A 20,951-nucleotide genomic window follows, 5' to 3' on the forward strand; every position below is an offset into this window, starting at 1 on the left:
GTCGGCATTTGATTGTGAGGTATTCTAGGTCGAGTTTCTGTATGTTATCACGATCACACCATGAGTGGTTAATCATGAATAGTATTGGGGCAGTACTCAGTGACATCACTTCCTGATGCCAAGAGTGTGCAAAGCTATCATCAAAGCAAAGGGTGGCTACTTTGAAGAATCTCAAATACCAAATATATTTTAATTTGTTTAACACTTTTTTGGGTACTACATGATTCCATATGTGTTATTTCATGGTTTTGATGGCTTCACTATTATTCTACAATGTAGAAAATAGTAAAAATAAAGAAATACCCTTGAATGAGTAGGTGTGTCAACTTTTGACTGGTACTGTATATACACAAAATATTAAATAAGGATTTTAAAAAATGAAATAATTTGGACATTTTGAATCTTTAAGTCAGTTTTAAGTCGAACTCGTTAAGACCAAGTGGCGACAGTGTGTTGAGCCTGTGGATCCAGAAAGATTCCCATTGAAGAAGTTTCCTCTCAATGTCCCCTCCCCTGCGTGACATCTTGACCATTTGTATTCCAATGTATCTCAGAGAACTAATAGGATGTCCAGCTTGTACAAAATGAACAGCAACCAGCAAGGACATTTCAATATGTAAACATTGGTGGATATGCAGGTAATCAGGCTTTTGATCTTACATCTTCGTCCTGTGCGGGGGTGGGAAAATTAGTCACATTTGTACTTGAAACTGCATTGAGCACATTTGTAATTACCCTCCGGAACCTTGTCCAAGAAGTTTCCCTTTTCTCTGGTGGATAATCAGATTTGACCACAATGTCTTTCATGTTTGGGGGTCTTTTAAAGACCATACTTGAGTGATATTTAAAGATGGGTTTCAATTGTGGGTCACTATCAATAATGTACCAGTGCTTCCTGATAATGTCTTTAAATGCCTTCCCCAATGGTGAGTATTGGGTGAAGAGTGGGGCACATGTTCTGCGTTTTCTTTAACTTTTGGAAGAAGGCGTTCCAACTGTGTTAGTTAGCCCTTCAAAACGATCATTGGTATGTTTTGCCCAATTGTCTTTGTACCCCCTTTCCTTAAACCTTTGTGTGAGGTACATGGTATGTTTCTGGAAAGAAGCATCAGAGCTGCATACTCTTCTGGTGCGGCTGAATTGATTTACAGGGAGACTTTTAATAAGTAGACGTGGATGAAAACTGTCACCTCTAAGGAAGGTGCTCCTGTCCGTAGGTTTCCTATCGAGAGGAGGGGTCTGGATTCCGCACCACCTCTTATTCTACCCGTGTGGCTAGATGGAGTAGGTCTACAGCGCCATCTACTGGTCGCGTCGGAGACAAGTTGATGACAACTGTAATATTAGCCTATCCCTTTTCCTAACCTTAACCTAATTTTCCTAAACTGCTACGTTAATTCATATAACATCCCACGTTAATTATCCTAACCTGTTATGTACACAAACCATCTGTGATGTCGACAAATCATGATTATCACCACACCGGAATGTTTGTTTATTTTTCACACACTATTACTTAACCAAATTATTCCGACAACGTGTCTTGTCAGAACAAGATTGGAAAACCATGAATAAAACAGTAGTTTTCTATTATCATGTAACGTTGATCAGCGATACACTTCCGATATAAAAAAATGTCATGCGCGTAGTAGAGCACTGACGCGGGAAGAAAGCGCGGAAACAGTCAAGATACACCCTACCAGTTAGCTAGCAACTAGCAAGCTAACCTTCTCCCCCAAATTGGTTGACACAATCATATGTCAAAAATGGAGGAATACAAGGAGAATATTCAAGACAGGGATGGCAATGTGAAATTGTCCTCTAAACCGGAGGAAGATGACAAGGTTAGTAGCTACTGCTATCTAGCTTGCAAGATTGGAGTAGAAATAGAATCCAGGGATATGTTAAACTAGCTATGAAACTACAGTACCTACTTATGTGACTAACATTGACGGTACATTCCTTCCTATATGTCAAAGTCTTGCAGCAGAGTCAGAGTTTGTAGTAACATCGGTGAACCCGTCCGTCAAGCATCTCCTACTCACGGCGACTTCAGTGATCCAGTTTACAAAGAGATTGCTCTTGCAAATGGACATATCAACCGCATGAACAAGGATGAGCTTCGGGCCAAACTGGCAGAATTGAAGCTTGACACAAGGTATGTAGGAACACTTGTTTCAGTACCTAAGGAATTGTGCTGTATGTAATCACATACCACGTTACAATCGTATAACTAGTGTAGTGTTTCAGCAGGAGATGGCTACAATCATAATCCATTGGAGACCAGGGGTGTAATCATTAGTCCAAACTAAATCGCGTATTTTTGTTGTTGTTGACAAATTCAGGTTGGTCCCTCCCCATTCCGTTTGCTCCTGTTTTTAAGAAACGCTTTGCAACAGAACCAGCTTCATGAATATGCCCAAGGATCTCTGTGTTTGGAAATCCCAGAGCTGCTAGACATGCCACTGAAGAAGGTTCATTCCACTGAATGTCAAATGATCCCAATTTGTGTGTGTGTGTGTGTGTAGGGGTGTGAAGGAAGTGATGAAGAAGCGGTTGAAGAACTACTACAAGAAACATAAGCTGTTGATGACGCAGTCTGTGACAGCAGGTGAAGCCACGGATACCTACTACGACTACATCTGCGTGGTGGACTTTGAAGCAACGTGTGAACAGGACAACCCTGCTGACTTCACTCATGAAATCATTGAGTTCCCAATGGTCCTGCTCAACACGCACACTTTAGAGATTGTGAGTGGGAATGGAGGGGACATTGTTAGAAGCAATGCATTGTTAGGCTTGTGTGTACGATCATACAGGTCATAGATATATAGACTTTTGATTTAATATTAGTTGTTGACGCAAATAATACACAAATGTTTTGGTATCATGATTGACACTGGTTTTCCTTGTAGGAAGACACCTTTCAGGAATATGTCAGACCAGAAGTCAACACACAGCTGTCAGAGTTCTGTGTAAAGTTGACAGGAATAACACAGGTGAGACACCAGGCATAGACGTTGACTGAACTATCTTGAAGGACTTGAATAGTATGATTTAAAAATACTTCACACAATGTAATGTTCATATAAGAGTTTGTAACTGCTTTTTTTTGCCCAGAAAATGGTGGATGACGCAGACACGTTTCCTGATGTCCTTGAGCGGGTTGTGCTTTGGCTTCAGGAGAAAGAGCTTGGCACAAAATACAAATACACTCTTCTTACAGACGGGTATGTCAGTGTGGGCAGAGGGTACTAACACTGCTTTGGTGTATTAATGATAACGCTAGTAAGATATTAAATGTTCTCATTAGTATACAACTATGTGCTTTTGTTATTTCCACAGATCTTGGGACATGAGCAAGTTCATGAACACCCAGTGCCGTTTAAATAGTCTCAGATATCCACAGTTTGCAAAGAAGTGGATCAACATCAAAAAATTATACGGGAACTTCTATAAGGTTTGTTTTTTTGTATGATATGAAATTAGCTGAAATCTCTCTAAATATAGACGCATGTAAGACATTCCTTAGATACACTATGTTGAGTAGCATAGAATCTTCCCTTTACCACAGGTCCCTCGCACCCAGACCAAGCTGAGTAGCATGCTTGAGAAGCTGGGACTTAAATACGAGGGCCGCCCTCACTCTGGCCTGGATGACTCGCGCAATATCGCCCACATTGCGATGCGAATGCTGCAAGACGGCTGCCAACTGCGCATCAACGAGCGCATGCACGAAGGACAGCTGCGGACTGTGCCCAGCTCTGCCCCTGTGGAAGGAGCTCCACCCCCACATACCCCCCGCAGCAGAGACTAGCCCTCGACCTCGGCTCCGCATCCTCGGCTCCGCATCCCCCCTGCATTGAGGCCTTCAAGCAGGCATCCCATGTCTGTTTTACCCCCATATGGCTTTAAAAAAAAAATCATAGCACTTTTCCCACTCAATCGAAAACTCTGTTCTTTTTTCTTTTAATTTTTTTCCCCCAAATTGTGGGACTGTGTGGATAGCTGTTTAATTAGACTAGTAGTGCCACTTACCACAATATGAATTTTGTTGCTGCCTTTTGACATCCTCTGTAGATTTCTACAGTAGGACTAAGACATCTGCTAGGGATTTTCTTTAAAGAATGATTTTTAAATTTGTCTTTCATATTGTCTGAAAACAAAAACATCTTTGCTGCTAACCCTCGAAGGCTGTGTTTACACAGGCAGCCCACTTTGGATCTTTTGCCACTAATTAACCGTTTGACCAATCAGATCTCTTGCCCATAATTGGGTAAAAGATCAGTGGGCAAAAGATCAGATATGGGCTGCATGTGTAAAGCAGCTAAATTTACTTGACTGTGTCTGTTAGAGCACATGTGGCTTTTAAAATCGGTTCAAGACAATTGAGGATGTTGGCTTTAACTTTGGTGTAAGCAATGCATATACTTTGTGATTTACAAGATACATTTTTGCACAAGCTCACATGCAAACAATGTATTAACTATTTAGCTATTGTCTTAACAATTTCTTTTAGTACTAATAAATATGTATAAACTCCAGTAATTCTACTGCCTTGTTACAAACCATACCAAGTACATCTTATTTTTTTTAAGCAACTAAAATGTACTTCTATTTTTCTATTAATTTCCTGATACTGGTAACTATATAAATGCCTATTATTATACTGCTTAACTATTGCCAGTTCTGGTTAATAGGAGTTAGTAGTGGGTGATGTTCATTTTTAGCCTGCTTTCTTCACTTTCTGGGGGCAGTTTAAAGCCTTTGACAGTCCTTGACATGTATTGTCTGTCTGGTTTTTCTTGTGCTGCGTTTTATAATCGATTTGAACTTGATGGACTCGATGTACAGTGCCAACTGATCGATGGATAAGGACAATTGTAATACACACTAGCATAACATTTGCATTACATTTTTCAATGTACAATTGGTACAACCCCTAACATTTCTAACACGTCTGTGCTTCATGGCATCAGGTTCAAGAGAATTTGTCCTTTTTGTTATGTACAAAACCAATCAAATTTCTACCATAAGCGGTAAGTCAATGATTTCTAGTTAAATAAAATACATTTCAACATTCTATACAATATGGTGACGTAATGGTTTTGCCAACCCCGGTGCAGTCGCATCATAGCCATTAGATGGAGACAAAGCAGATAACACGCCGAAAGAACACGCACTGTTTCCCATCAAGAGAATACCAAGAGAAAGTGGTACGTGTTTTGTATTTGTCCCAGTGAGTCATGTTGCACCATGTAAGTTTCAATGTCTGCTACTGAAAATAACCTTTTCGCAGAGGGATATTTTTATCTTCCGCAATAACATATCTGGTGTTTGATCGAAATAGCATTGCAGAAACTACATTCTATATACTATTTTGTATTTTTCTTATAAAATAATTTTGTATCCCATCTGACCAGAATAATTATGGAAAAATTAGCTTAATATAGAATAATACATTTAACTTTCTCAACTCAATGGGTGTGGAAAACAGATGTAAAAAAAGTTATCTAAATAAAAAGGAAAACACCTCTCTCGCTGTAGATAAAATACATATTCCTTTATTTAATCTTATAAATGTTCTAGCCTAGCAATAAAAATACAATGTCATCATGGGCAGTCAATCGAGAACTAAACCAAGTAGGCAAAAAAATCTGACGCAGTGTTAATCTAGGCGTTGCTGCTGTTCACTCCCCCTTGAGCAGCAAGGACTAGTTTACGAGAGATCACAGGCAGAGAGATGAGCGAGGCACAAGGATGAGACATTGGCCGCTGTTTGATTTCATGCTTTGTTTTTTGATAATAGGGCGCGATTGGATGCCACGATACTAGAGAATGTGCTGGCGGGGCCAGCCCAACCGCCTGTGTTCTAAAATGGATTTGAAATTGCGGTAGGTTTCCCTGTTCATTGTGCGGTCTGCGGCCGTAGATAAAGATGCGTGAAGCACTGCTGGCCAAGTCCAGTATTGATTCGATTGAAAAACATGTGTTCTTGGTCGAAATGGAATTACTGTCGTTTTCTCTGTTGTTTGGATTGTTCATTATAAGAACACTAATCGATGACACAAGGGCACCTAGACCACCATATTGCCAGGATAATTGATGATTCCTCCCAATGAAAACAAGGAGGTGTCGGTTTTCAAAACAATGGGGGACAAGGAGAACAATCTCAAAACGGCTAAATTGTGGAGAGATGCTGCTCTCCGCTCTAGGAAGCTGCGAAGCAACCTGCGACAGCTCACCCTCTGCTCCCAAAACAGGGAGAAGATCATTCTACCTGAAAATATAAGCGATATAGAGGTACTCAATCTGGGCAATAACTCACTGCACGAGCTACCAGAAGGATTGGGGGCAACCCTCACAAACCTGCGTAGCCTTGTCCTACGCAGGAACAAATTTGTCACAGTTCCTTTTGTGGTGTTTGAACTGGGTCCTCTTGTGGAACTGGACATGAGCCACAACTGCTTGGGCCACTTCTCTGAGGACATAGGCCTGCTGAAGGGGCTGAAAAAGCTCTGCATCAGTCACAACAACATCCAGTACCTGCCATCACAGATTGGGGCACTGCATTGTTTGGAGGAGCTGGACATAAGCTTCAATGACATATGTGATTTCCCCAGGTCCTTCTCACAGCTCAAGAGGCTTCGTTCTCTGGATGCTGATCACAACAAGCTGAACCAGTTTCCCCCAGAGATTCTTGCCCTCAGTGACATGGAGGAGCTCGACTGCTCTGGGAATACATTTGCGTGTCTACCAGAGGACATCATTAAGCTGCAGTCCATCAAGATCCTGTGGCTCAGCAGCATTCACATCTCCATGTTACCAGACACGTTCTGTCACCTGCACAACCTGGAGAGCCTGATGCTGGACAGTAACAACCTCACAGCTCTGCCTCGTTCCTTTGGCAACCTGCAGAGACTTAAAATGGTCAATCTATCCTCTAATGAGCTTGAGGAGTTTCCCCAGGTTATCCTAAACATCACAGGACTAGAAGAGCTTTACCTGAGCAGAAATAAACTGTCTTTTGTTCCAGAGGAGATAGGCCAGCTGCGTAGGCTGGCAAACCTCTGGTTAGACAATAATAACATTACTTATCTGCCCGACTCCATTGTGGAGCTAAATAGATTGGAGGAGCTTGTTTTACAGGGTAACCAAATAGCCATACTTCCAGATAACTTTGGAAAACTCTCCAAGGTAAACATTTGGAAAGTGAAGGATAACCCCCTCATCCAGCCTCCCTATGAGGTCTGTATGAAGGGGATCCCCTACATCGGTGCTTATCAAAAGGAACTTGCACATTCCCAGCTGGCTGTGAAACCCAGGTTAAAACTGGTCCTGATGGGAATGAAAAACGCTGGGAAAACACAGCTCAGGCAGAGTGTTGTGAGTGAGCAGCAGGATGCCAACTCTGCTCAGGGAAACAAAGGGGTTGATGTGACTAATTGGGTAGCGGACGCCGATCGCAGTCTTACATTTTTAGTGTATGACCTGTCAGGGAAGCCAAACTATGACCTCATCAAACCTTTTTTTCTCTCACCTGGTGCTCTGTACATCCTCGTTGTGAATCTGAAAACATACTCACCCAAGAACTTTTACGCCCACGTGGGCTACTTCCTCCATCTCCTCAATGCAAAAGTGCCCCACGCTGTGGTCTGCATGGTGGGCACGCACACAGACCTGTGTGGAGACATGGAGGTGGAGGGGAAGAGCCTTGATATCCACAGACAGATTGCCCTGCAGGAGAAGTGGGACACCCATTGCCTGCGGAGCCTTGCCCAGCAGGTGGACCAGGCCCTGGAGCAGGGCTACAACGTCCGCACCTCCAGCCCTCACATCCTCTTCTACGGCGTCACAGACAAGAACCTGAGACGGAAGAAAGCCCAGCTGCAGTACATGCTGAACCACAGGCTACAGATCCTGTCCCCTGTCCTGTGTGTCAGCTGCACGGAGAGCCAGATAAATATCCAGAGGCTGAGGGAGAAGCTCATGTCAGTGGCTGACCATCGTGACATCTTCCCCAACCTCCACCGCGTGCTGCCCAAGTCCTGGCAGATGCTGGAGGAGCTGCACTTTAAGCCCCAGGACCTGTGGCTCTCGTGGTGGGACTCGGCCCGTTTGGGCCTCCAGGCTGGGCTCACGGAGGACCGCCTGCAGAGTGCCCTGTCCTACCTACACGAGAGTGGGAAGCTACTCTACTTCGAGGACAGTCTGACACTAAAGGAGTATGTCTTCCACAACCTGCCACGCTTCATTGCAATCCTCAATGTCTTCTTCCAGAGGGATGAGTCCACGCTGCTGGAGAGACTACTGTCGGACAGTGAGAAGGGGGACAAGAGGAGGACCAGTGTAGTTATAGATGGGGAGAAGGGAGAGAACCTCAGGGCTACCCATCTACAGCACCAAGTGGAGGGCTTCCTCAGCCACGGCCTCCTGCCTTCTAACGTCATACGGCTGCTCCTGAGACCTCTCATCCAAACCCAGCAGGACCTCCACCTCATCATGGAGCTGCTAGAGAAGATGGGGGTCTGCTACTGCATTAACAAGCCCCGCAGCAAGCCTCTGAACGGGGCCACCGTCTGGTACAAGTTCCCCAGCTATGTCAGCAATGAGGAGCCCCATGCCGAGGCCTGGGTGAACGGCAGCTCAGTGGCTGCTAGTCAGTTCTTCTCTGTGGAGCAGCTGCAGATTGAATACAGCTTCCCCTTTCTCTTCCCTCCTGGACTGTTTGCACGCTACAGTGTGCAGATCAACAGCCATGTGGTTCAGCGGTCAGACGGGAGGCACCAGATCTTTGCCTATCGCGGTAAAGTGCCTGTGGTGGTCAGTTACCAGCCGGCTCGGGGCAGGCTGCAGGCCGAGTCACTGTCCATAGCCAGCCATGCCTCCCTGCCAAATATCTGGACTGCTTGGCAAGCGATAATCCCACTGGTTGAGGAGCTGAATGTCCTTCTGCAGGAGTGGCCCGGGCTCTACTACACTGTTCATGTTCTGTGTTCCAAGTGCCTCAAGAGAGGGTCACCCAACCCACACACCTTTCCGGGTAAATATGCTGTCCCTTCTCTTTCTGACCCCTCCCACCCCTCAGTTACCAGGGGTTTAGAGTCATGGCATTATGGAAATATCTCATGGAGGGACATCTGATACATTTTATTGGATGAAAGGGAATAATTAAACGCTAATAACGTTTCTTCCTATTATAAATGTCTAAAAACAATCTCTCGAGCTTTGAGTGAGAAAGAGAAAACCATACTGTACATTCATGCACTGCCCTTGTTCTATATTCAATAGAAATAGGGGTTTATTGCTGTGGGTGAGAAGATTAGTCTTTAGGTTGAAGTTCTATCAGTCAGTGGGGATGGAGGCTAAACAAGGTGAGGTGGGTTCCAAGCCCCACCTCAAAGATACAAATTGGCCTCGTAGCTGTCTGTTCTGGGCCTCCTGCTGAGATCATGGACAAGTTCTGACATGGCTGTGTAGACAGAGTTGCCATGGCAATGCAACTGCCTTTATTTTCTTATAATGTGACTTGAGTACAATAGATCATACAGCATGAGCAAGCCCATAGTCAGCTCTTTGTTATGATATAAACGATGCCATCCTGACATCCGTAGGTGTGTGTACGCACATATGGAAAAATCAGTAAAGATTTCCCTATTTGTGCTTTCAGTGGGAACAAGTGTACAATGTCTCATTACTATTATGAGAATTTTGCTGTGATATCATCATATTACCTCCTCAGTGTGAATAGAGTACCTACTCCTTTTCCTGCCCCTATGTTATGACAGAAAGTCTGAAAATGTCTTTCCATTTTAAATTGTGTTTTTAAATAGGCCGTTCCATGCTGCAGATCTTGTTTGTATCTTGTGCTGGAGCTATGCACCAACCAGGATTGTTGAGATCTCGTAATTTAGGTGTGGCCCTGAATTGAGCAGGCACAAGAATGACAGCTGGGTTTCTGCCAGCAGGATGGGTAGCTGTATCTACCCTATTCCCTGGCCTTTGTCTTATTTCTTCCTCATGTTCCCTGTGTCAGCTCCCCACATACTCTTGTTTTCACGCTCCGCTCCCCTCATCCCCCTCGCTGGTCCAGGGAGCGCTTTGGCGGTCTTTGTGGATTAGTTCACGTCTGCGCCGTTGCTGGTTTGAATCATTAGACACGAGGCAGTGCTTTTTCAGAGCTCTTCTACTGGCATGCCTGGGCTTCCGGAGCAACTGTCAGTCTGACTGGTTTGGGAGCCGGGACACAGACCAGGCCCTACTATACTAATACACCGGAGCTTAGCTAGGCACATAAACTGGCTGGTAGATCAAAGTAAGGCAGTTCTCTGGCAGATACAGTATATGACATCTAGTCTAACTAGAAGAGGAGACATGGGAGGACAATACATACAAGCACAATGTGTTGTATGCCCTTGTAGTTTGCCACATTTCACAAGTCACAACATATACTGAGTATACAAAACATTAAGAACATCTGCTCATTCCATGACAGACTAACCAGGTGAATCCAGATGAAAGCTATGATCCCTTGATGTCACTAGTTAAATCCACTTCAATCAGTGTAGATGAAGGGGAGGAGACAAGTTAAAGAAGGATTTTAAGACAATTGAGACAGTTTATGTACGTGTGCCATTCAGAGGTTGAAGGGGCAAGACAAAAGATTTGTGCCTTTGAACGGGGTATGGTAGGTGTTACGTTCCCCAGCAAGAAAACCAAAAATATCACTCAAACAGAAGAGGGAACTAAGAGTCACTGACCAAAAAATTATAAAAAAACCCCGAACAGGTGGGGTTTTAGAAGGGGTTCTGAAAGATACTCATGGGGGTGTCCACTGAAAGTTGACTAGCAACAACATCTGGAACCTAAAAGACACCTACCATGAGCGCCCATTAAATTTGCCCAAGAAGAGCAAAACAAAAGAAAACCTCACACCAAACTTAAAGACACAAAGAAAAACTAAATCAGGTAAAGGATTGTTTGTCTAGAAATAAGAATAGGGAAAGCCAACTAAAGGTTTTAACCCTCGGTCTCTCAAGACGACTGTAGCACTAGGCCAGCCACTCTTAAATTGCACCTGGGCCAGCACAGGTGAAACACCTTCCCTCTAATGAGATGACCAACCAGCACAGGTGTACTATAGATTGACTAACGAGGTGACACCAATCAGTGCACCTGACGTGCTAACTGCAAGTATAAAATGGAAAAACCAAAGTCTGTAACATTGCTGCTGGTTTGTGTCAAGAACTGCAACACTGCTGAGTTTTTCACACTCAACAGTTTCCCGTGTATATCAAGAATGGTCCACCACCCAAAGGACATCCAGCCAACTTGACACAACTGTGGGAAGCATTAGAGTCAACATGAACCAGCATCCCTGTGGAATGTTTTTGACACCTTGTAGAGTCAAAAGGTGGGGGCAATTCAATATTAGGAAGGTGTTCCAAATATTTGATATACTCAGTGTAGACATTAACTTTAGCAAGATGATTGTCAACTGTTTTGGTGTACTAAACAGTTAAAAAAAAATATATATATATATATATATATATATATATATATATTTTTTTTTTATGCGTAGTAACTAGACGGTGATGGCTCATGTAAATGTACCACATTTCATGGCATGCATCGTTGTAATTTCTGCTAGATAGGAGTGAGTTACTTCACCACAATCTAGTCTTTCTACTTGGCAAATGAAGTAAGGCTGGATGTGCTATCATACGCTGATGGTTTGGCTTGAGCTGAAAAGAAAACTGTTTCTTTAGTGTCTGGACCAGAGAGAAACAACCCTGCCATTATTTGGAAGGGTCAAAGCATTTCCTCTACTTTGTCGGCAACACATTTTTGTGAGGCAGCAATATTATGGCATCTGATCTCTCATAAAGAGGAATGTTTATTCTTCTACAGTACAACTGCAACTTCCTCTACATTCTCTCTGTGTCCACTTCCATCCACACCAAGGCCTTCTCAGTTTATCATCACAATTTACTTAGAAACTCTGTCAACTGTCAATCTGGATGCTTGGGAGGCACAAAGGGAGGTGAATGTTTTGTTGATGGAGTGGGGGATGTAATGTGTTACAGGTTAGTGATTGGAATTCAAGGAATGGAACTTTAGCACTGTAGCCTACTCCTGACCCTCACCAGCTGTAAGCTTCATAATTTAGACTGGCCAATATCTGAACTTGAACAGCTGGAAGGGTGGACAGAGCTTCAAATATATGACATGACTTGATTGTAAATTGGAAAAAGGGTATAGATTGTCTTCAAGCCTTACAATGTTGGCATTCATTTAGAATGTTGGCATAAGATTCATCAATGCATCCTAAATGAAGTTCCTTCACTGATTCTCCCTTGGTTTTACGAGGGAGTTTTTCATTGAGGTCCTAAGCCCTGGTATAGGTGGTAACCATAGAGGTGTCCATTGTAGTATTCTAATTCCTAATTCTATGATGGTAACATCCTCCCTTGAGTGTTATCCTATAGAGTTTAATGAGGGATTTATCCTAGCCTTGCGTTGCGACAGGATGTGGTCGTCTGTTTGGCACTCCCTGAAGCACTTGGAATGCCCCACCCCCACCACTGTTCCCATGGTGTGTATGTGTCAAGACCAGGTTAAGCAGAAGCAAACAGTGACTCAAGTACTTACTTTTGCAGGTGACTGGCTCTCAGCTGCACCTGTCTATCACCATGGACTGTGCCCTGTTTATTGGAGCAACTCAATGGTTGCTGCTATAGATTTCTCTCATGCATGCGGTCTGATGATTTCAGTTACTTTAGAATGTGATGTTTTTCCTTTTGCCCCTGCTTTGTCCCCGTAAAGAAATTAAAATCGACTACCTTTTCCACAACCTGTTTGTCCTCTGTTTAACTGCACAGCTTTTTATCTGTTACTATATAGACATATTTTTGGCTGCTGCTGCTTGTTGATTCACTTTTGGGGCTCCTCTCTCTCCGTTTGACTGAACATGGCGGGCTCTTGAATACACTCATTCTTCTGTAGAATCTGTAGAGAATACCTCCATTGCAATATCCTTTACTCGCATCTGTTTCCTGCTAAATCTCTGAATCAAACAAAGGCATACATTCCTGTTCCTATTCATGACCTGATCTGCCTCTGTATGGCTGGAAAAAGTCTCAGCTATTTTAATTTTTACATTTTTTTAATTTAACCAGGTAGGCTAGTTGAGAACAAGTTCTCATTTACAACTGCGACCTGGCCAAGATAAAGCAAAGCAGTGCGACACAAACAACAACACAGTTACACATGGAATAAACAAGCGTACAGTCAATAACACAATAGGAAAAAAATAAAGTCTATATACAGTGTGTGCAAATGGCATGAGGAGGTAAGGCAATAAATAGGCCATAGTAGCGAAGCAATTACAATTTAGCAGATTAACACTGGAGTGATAGATGAGCAGATGGTGTTGTGCAAGTAGAAATAATGGTGTGCAAAAGAGCAGAAAAGTAAATTAAAAAAATATGGGGATGAGGTAGGTAGATTGGGTAGGCTATTTACAGATGGGCTATGTACAGCTGCAGCGATTGGTTAGCTGCTCAGATAGCTGATGTTTAAAGTTAGTGAGGCAAATATAAGTCTCCAGCTTCAGCGATTTTTGCAATTCGTTCCAGTCATTGTCAGCAGAGAACTGTAAGGAAAGGCGGCCAAAGGAGGTGTTGGCTTTGGGGATGACCAGTGAGATATACCTGCTGGAGCACGTGCTATGGGTGGGTGTTATCGTGACCAGTGAGCTGAGATAAGGCGGAGCTTTACCTAGCATAGACTTATAGATGACCTGGAGCCAGTGGATCTGGCGACGAATATGTAGCGAGGGCCAGCCTACTAGAGCATACAGGTCGCAGTGGTGGGTGGTATAAGGGGCTTTGGTGACAAAATGGATGGCACTGTAATAGACTGCATCCAGTTTGCTGAATAGAGTATTGGAAGCTATTTTGTAAATGACATCGCCGAAGTCGAGGATCGGTAGGATGTGACCTTTCCAACCTTATGGTGTGTGTATGTGTTAACATATGTTTGTTGTGTAAGCGAGAGAGAGTCTGTGCTTGTGACTGTGAATGCATTTGTTAAATGACAGAATGAGGGTTCTGAGTGAGTAGTGGTCCTGTGTAGCTCTGTTGGTAGATCATGGCTCTTACAACACTAGGGTTATGGGTTCGATTCCCACGGGGGACCAGTATGAAAATATATGGACTCACTACTGTAAGTCACTCTGGTTAAGAGCATCTGCTAAATGACTTAATTAAATGTGATTAGTAGTGTCCTCTTAATTACTTCCACACACATCCAGATTGGGTCATTGCTGATCTGACAGTTAATAACACTTAGTGTGAACTGAAAGGATGTGATCCTCCACATTCCACAGGGTTTAGTCACAAAGGTTATCCTTAAATGTGAACTGCCCACTCACTCCTGACCACTCAAATAGCCCTAGTTTTGGTGGAATTGTCAGTGACCTCCTCCTAGGGGATTTCATGGGAAAAACAGGCCTACTTGTATATGAAGGTCATTTGGTGAGTTCTTTCTGGTGTGCATCTCCTGTGTCAGACCAGATGAAGATTTGGTCACTGGTGCTATTTATGTTTGTAGGGTATTGGAACAGTGGATATTTTGGTCCCATTGCATACCTCGAGCTTAACAATGTTGCTGTGTTTTGAACTGGGTGTTGTAGACCTGCAGACAGACTGATAAGAAAAGGTTCAGCTTCAGACCCGACATTGGGCTAGTTTGTATATAGGGTCCCCTCGACCTGTTTTGTTAAGTCATCACCCTGTTGCATCATTCAGGGTCATTCATGTGATGCTGATGTTGAGTACAGCATCCACATGGGGTTAACCCGAGGACCAGGGTGTCCATTATGAAAACGTGGCACCCGGACATTTGACCAGCAGCATTTTAATTTACCAGACATTTGAGAAATATACCAGACCCATATGCATTGGGTGCATAAATGATTAGGGCATCCTCCCACGGTGGTCAGAATAACAGAAATCACATTTTAGATTATGGTAATTCATCTTAACAGAACATGCAAGTCGAGGATGCGACAAAGTGCGTCCGTTTTACCGAATTCCGATGCGGACTTCGAAGATGTTAGCGTAATTGTCCACATTTACTTTTCCTCAGTCAACAACATGAGTAATGAACAACAAAATCACTAGCCTACATCAATCTACTATTCTCCCACAGTAGAAAAGTGGACCTATTCTATTGATCAGCTTGTCGAGAAAGAAATATTCCAGACAGACTCTGGGACAGTTGTGGGACGATAGATCCTAAATTCATACAACCAGTAGGCCTAGGCTACATAAAAAACAAACATTTAAAAGCAATGAGTCTGATGCAACCGATCAGAACATTTAGCTTAAAATGTTGATCAACTATTAGTCCTTCACATTATAAGCGCAGCAATGCTCACAAGGCCATAGGCTATGCGCAAACGTTAGTTTCCTAATACAATTAGCAGGAAAACACCAGGTACATGAGAGAAATAGGTTACTGATGAAGCCTGCCTTTGCATTTGAATGGCGAATTGGAAGTGTGCTTCAGTTATTCTACCGGTTGAGAAATAGGCCTAAAAATAGTACCTCATCAAAATTATTTTTAACACATGATTGCAGTTTTAGAATTGTTGTGCAATGATTGGGTTTATAAAAATGCTGTCTGACAGATTTTCCGCTCAAAGGCGCTGTATCTTTATGCTGTGCATGTGTGATAAATAAGATGCAAAACGAATATATACACACGCAGGAATTTAATTCCACTAAATTATATAAATTAACCCATAGATCGATAAGTATGACTGGTCAAATGTACAGATTTCCATCAATGAATAGGCAAAAAAACATTATTTTGCAATGGGACTTTTATTTTTTCTTCTTCTCCCGGACAATTGGTCGGTGGAAGTTTTATTTATCGTCTTTTCAAAAAATAAAATAACGGAAACCCTGCTGAGGACATGCCCTGGTGCTTTGCTGGAGGTACGGTATATATTTCTGAAAAACCGAGCAGATCAAAGTGTGTGTGTGTGTGCAGATATCTGAGCTGCCGTCAGTCGACCCTGAGTGGGAGATGTGTGAGAAACCAGAGCCTGATCTCTGGCTGGATGCCCACGGTCTGCCCTTTTCCAGTACAGTACCACAACCTGCTCACTGCCGGGCCGGCCAACTGCTTACTACTCTGAGAATAGCTGTACAGTAACGTTACAACAAATAAATCTGGCCCGCTGGCCTATCAGCTTGACAACCTGTGAACTACTTAGCATACATGGTGCAATTACATCCCAAGATGTTAACCAACATAGATGCATTTCGTTGGCATACCATGGTGTATTTTCTTACATGTCATCGTTGCTTTTCAAAAAAAGGTGCCACTTCAAAGTAGGATATGTAAAAGGTTGGTCTTTTGGGTAGAACAACTCTTTTGAAATCATATTTATGTCCATGTCCTTTTGACTTTGTGGTTACCAGGTTTAAGTATAGCCTACAGTTGAGGGGCAGGGATCCAGGTGAATCCTTGAGCACTTTCCCTCTTTGACTCACTACCGCTGAGCAAGCCCCTTTAATCCAGTTAGGAGATCTGATAGGATTAGGCCGCTAGTGATAAGTGTCCTGCAGGTGACTGGCCAAGAAGGAAAAGGTGAGATGGTTAGATAATCACAGAAAACACACTCATAGTCACATAGATACAATCACACACGTACACACAGAAACAAACACAAAAGCCATTTACACTCAAGCTGTTTACATAGTGTACCCTCACAGCCTCCTCCACCCACACATTTAGTGGTATAATAGTTAGACAGTTTTTCCTGTTTCATTGCTGCACTCTTTTGTATTATGAAAGAGATGCGATTTGCTGAAAGACTTGAGGCTGTCTGCCCAGTAACGATGGTATGAAGACAACTTCGTTCGCTGGAACATTTGTTTGGACACTATTTCAGTTTAATTCTGACCTGATACCTTTTTTGTTGTTGAAGTGAATATGAATACTGGAGTCTTTTCACTGTGGAAGAGCTAGCCGTTTTCTGAGTATGAATAGCGCGGAGTCATACATGCCCCTAGGGCTCCCTGCTTGCCAGTTATTACAGTCTTAGTCTATCCTCTTCCTTCCATCTAGGAGCATAGATCAGTCATACAGTCATCATGTATTGTTTTCTCACCACATTGAAGACATTTTAATTGGGCTTCTTACAGGTTCCGTACATCCCCTGGGGAATATCCTGAAAAAGCTTTGGCCAACTTAAGATAAGTTGGTGTGCTTTACCCCAGGAGCCAGAGAAGACTGTGTCTCATTTTATGGGTGTGTGTTGCCAATGTAACCAAAGGCCTCCAAGATAAAGTAAGACAAGTCACAACATTTATACCTGTCACAGGAATCACAGAGAAGATGTCAGGATCGGCTAAGTTTTATTGTTTGCAAATTGAGCAAACCACCTTTAGAAATCTTGAGGAATTTGTAGCTGTCAGTAACAGTAGCTTTGTTGATTACATGGATTGGCAATACAGAGAGTATTAATGAGGCAAAAGTTCAAATCCTGTCTGTCAGTCTCTTGCAGCTCTTGAGCTGGGACTTCTCGGCCAGTTATGACTGAGTGTTTTACCAATAAAAACATTCTGCTGGTGGAAGTGCTGGGAAATGACACAGCTCAGACACTCTGGCCAAGGACTGATTGCAGGGTCAGGAGGAGACAGACTCAAGGCTGGGGATGATTGTTGCCATACAGTAACTGCCAAGCACAAGGAACTCTGGCAGAATGAGCCAGAATCTCACAACCAAAGTAAAGCTGTTTTTGGGAAAGTTCCATGGACTGGAGATCTGAGAGGCAGAGACTAGACTACAAATACACATGAAGTGAAGAGTATTGATTAATACTAACTTGGTATGCTGCTGAAGGGCCTACATTAATGTTTAGTTGTTATTTCTAGTGAATGTGGGTCAATCACAACTGTTGAGGCAGAGACATAAAGGTTGCCAAAATAAAGGAAAGGGAAAAGTATACCTAGTCAGTTGTACAACCGAATGCATTCAACCGAAATGTGTCTTCCGCATTTAACCAACCCCTCTGAATCACCAAAATAGTGTCTTAATAGGGCGTTAGGCCACCACGAGCCAGAACAGCTTCAATGCACCTTGGTATAGATTCTACAAGTGTCTGGAAGTCTATTGGAGGGATTCGACACCATTCTTCCACAAGAAATTCCTTCATTCATTTTTTGTTGTTGATGATGGTGGAAAACGCTGTCTCAGGCACCGCTCCAGAATCTCCCATGCATTCAAATGGGTTGAGATCTGGTCATATGGTTGACATTGTTTTCATGCTCATCAAATCATTCAGTGACCACTCGTGCCCTATGGATGGGGGCATTGTCATCCTATGGGGGCATAGCCATTGTAGCCAAAATAATGGCCTGCCCAGTATTTTTATACATGACCCTAAGCATGATGGGATGTTAATTGCTTAATTACCTCAGGAACCACACCGGTGTCGAAGCACCTGCTTTCAATATACTTTGTATCCCTCATTTACTTGTGTTTTCATTATTTTGGCAGTTACCTGTAGCCATCGTACTAGTGGCTGATAACCTGAGGGAGGTTCTGTATTGATGGAGAGGTTCAGATGTTTTGAGTTTTCTGGCTCAGGGACAAGCCTGGAAGTGAAAATGATAGAGCTCATATTGCCCCTCGTACTGATGTGCTGCTGTGACCTTCTGAGTTGTCTTTCTCTGTTGTGTGTGTTTGTGTATGTCTGTGTGTGACGTGAATGAGCTGTTGACATGAAAGAAGATTACGCCGTTTTTTGTTTTGTTTTTAACTCTGTAGCCATCACATGAGTAATGGTCTTATGGACATCTCTCAGTAAATATGGTCCTCTGAAGACCTTACATAGAGTTAAATAGGGCAGCATAGGTCTACCTACTAAGATTCTCTTCCTGTACAGCTCATGCTGAAATGTTCTTATTTTCTACCTGTAAAGTATATCTCATTCATGCTATAGCTAGGAGCTAAATATCTGGCTGAGAGCCTGAGGAATTACTCCTGTCCTCTCAACCACACACGAACACTGAATGACACGGCTTAGATAGATGAGACACCAGTGAGCTAAATTAGTTCTGCAAGTTGCTGCAGGTTTTGGATGGTTTAGTCTGCTTTAAATGTTGTTTTTCATATTTTCTACTTGTTTTTTTATTTTGCTGTATGAAATCTGCCTGGAGTTGAAAGCAGTAAGCCTGTCTGCTGCATTATCTCTCAGCCGTGGCGGAGACGGTGGTCGTGGGGGTGGAATTGGTTCACAGCTTCTATTCTGTAGGACCACAGAGGCAATGATGTCAATTGTCACCTGGGAGACTGACCTCATCACATAGGCAGTACACCAATGGGGTGGGTGGAGACATGATGTCTGAGGTGAAAGAGGGGAATAAAGGATTCTTCTAAACAAGATTGGCTTACATACATCTCCCAGATGGACAAAAAAGGCAATTTTCTATCTACTATATCAAATACTTTTGTTTTTCTATGGCTGAGTCATGAGCATTATACAGTGTATTGTAATCAAATATTTGCATAGACTCTTGAAATGTTTGGCTATAAAAGTCTAGATTTGTGTTTCTTGACTTAGTCTGTCAAGATTAATTTTCTTAAAAAATAAGAATACAAAATAACGACTTAACTTACTTGCTATGTTGCTGTGATTACTGTGTATTCCTCCCAGAACACATCTACAGTACTCAAATCAAATCAAATGTTATTGGTCACAGACACATGGTTAGCAGATGTTAATGCAAGTGTAGCGAAATGCTGCTGGGCTGAAAATGGTCTGGAGTGGACTGTTATAGTGTACAGCCAAGAGGCTGACTGGAGTTTGAAACCACGTCTGTACTAAACACTGGCCTTGTAACCACAGCGACACTGCTGCTAAATGCTCGTCCCACCACTGCAGCTACTGAACGCTTGCGTTGTTACCACGGAGGCACTGCCACAGTGTCTAGTCAATAGATTTTCTAGTGAATCCAGCATTCCTTGCAGAGTTATTTTCGTCCACAATCCTGTGCAAAGATAGTGGTGTTGCTGTATTCATAATCTATGGGTTCTGGAAGCCTGGTTGCCAGCCTTCGTTTTGTGTTATGAATTATATCAAATCCCTTTCAACATAAGTTTCCCCCTTTGCCCACTAGCATCAGTCAAAATCCTGAATGTGTTGAATGAATATGAAATGAACAAAGCCATCAAGGCTAAAACTTCTCCTAGAAGGGAGCAGTTCTTATTTGAATTTGTCGGGCCATTGTCTACCTTGAAAGAGAAATGGTGTCTGGAAATTAAATTAGGGCACTCCTGTTTATAGCCATGCACCTTCAGGCTTTCCTTCCAGTCAGACGTGGTCAGAGATCTGGAACTGATAGTAATAGTGGAAATGGACCATTGGTCAGACAGTCCTGGATGGAGCATGAGCACTTGACCTCAATTGCTGCTTTGGAATATTATTCAGCTGTATAACTTGTGTTCTTCCTGGTCTTCCAGGCCAGTAAGTCAAGTAAAGCAGTGTCACGGTGAAGAATAAAGAGTTCAAGATCAGATTGTGTTTTCCTCCATCTTGGCTTGGGCAGGCAGAGCCGCTGAGATAGATCCTTGAATTTGAGGATGTGGTGTCAAGGGAAAGGTTGAGGACGTCGAGCTGTGGGGAGGAAGAAGGAAAAGGAAGCAGTACTCAGATCAGTTCCAGGCAGATTGCCTTGCCTGGGGTGCGTTTCCTCAAAACCATCTTCAACATTCTTGAACAGACTTTGAGGTACATTTGCACGATGTGAAGGGTGTGGCGGGGTGTGGCTTGAAGCAATGAGTGTGCACCCTAACCCACAATAGGGCTCGGCGGTATACCGTATTTTATGATATACTGATGCAGGGACCGGTTTGGGTTTTTACCTTCTATA

General features: G+C 43.0%; 2 protein-coding genes across 3 annotated transcripts in view; both read left to right on the forward strand.

Annotated features, from left to right (window-relative positions):
* The first annotated feature begins 1,704 nt into the window (after nucleotides 1–1,704).
* On the forward strand, nucleotides 1,705–5,085 carry thex1 (Histone mRNA 3-exonuclease 1). The gene is given in 7 exon segments (NM_001279008.1): nucleotides 1,705–1,844; nucleotides 1,980–2,158; nucleotides 2,529–2,751; nucleotides 2,916–2,999; nucleotides 3,121–3,230; nucleotides 3,346–3,460; nucleotides 3,575–5,085. Coding segments are annotated over 7 exon segments (1,041 nt in total). The 5' UTR covers nucleotides 1,705–1,757; the 3' UTR covers nucleotides 3,818–5,085.
* Nucleotides 5,086–5,667: 582 nt separating this feature from the next.
* The window catches only part of LOC106568162 (malignant fibrous histiocytoma-amplified sequence 1 homolog), a 37,390-nt gene continuing 22,106 nt past the window's right edge, over nucleotides 5,668–20,951 (forward strand). Inside the window, exon 1 of one of the 2 annotated variants that reach the window (XM_014138245.2) lies at nucleotides 5,668–9,043. In XM_014138245.2, the coding sequence (XP_013993720.1) occupies nucleotides 6,106–9,043 (2,938 nt within the window). In that variant the 5' untranslated portion in view covers nucleotides 5,668–6,105. The remainder of the gene's footprint in view (nucleotides 9,044–20,951) is intronic. The other variant, XM_014138244.2, reaches the window with a different exon arrangement.

This window comes from Salmo salar, chromosome ssa13 (genome assembly GCF_905237065.1).
Source record: "Salmo salar chromosome ssa13, Ssal_v3.1, whole genome shotgun sequence".
NCBI lineage: Eukaryota > Metazoa > Chordata > Actinopteri > Salmoniformes > Salmonidae > Salmo > Salmo salar.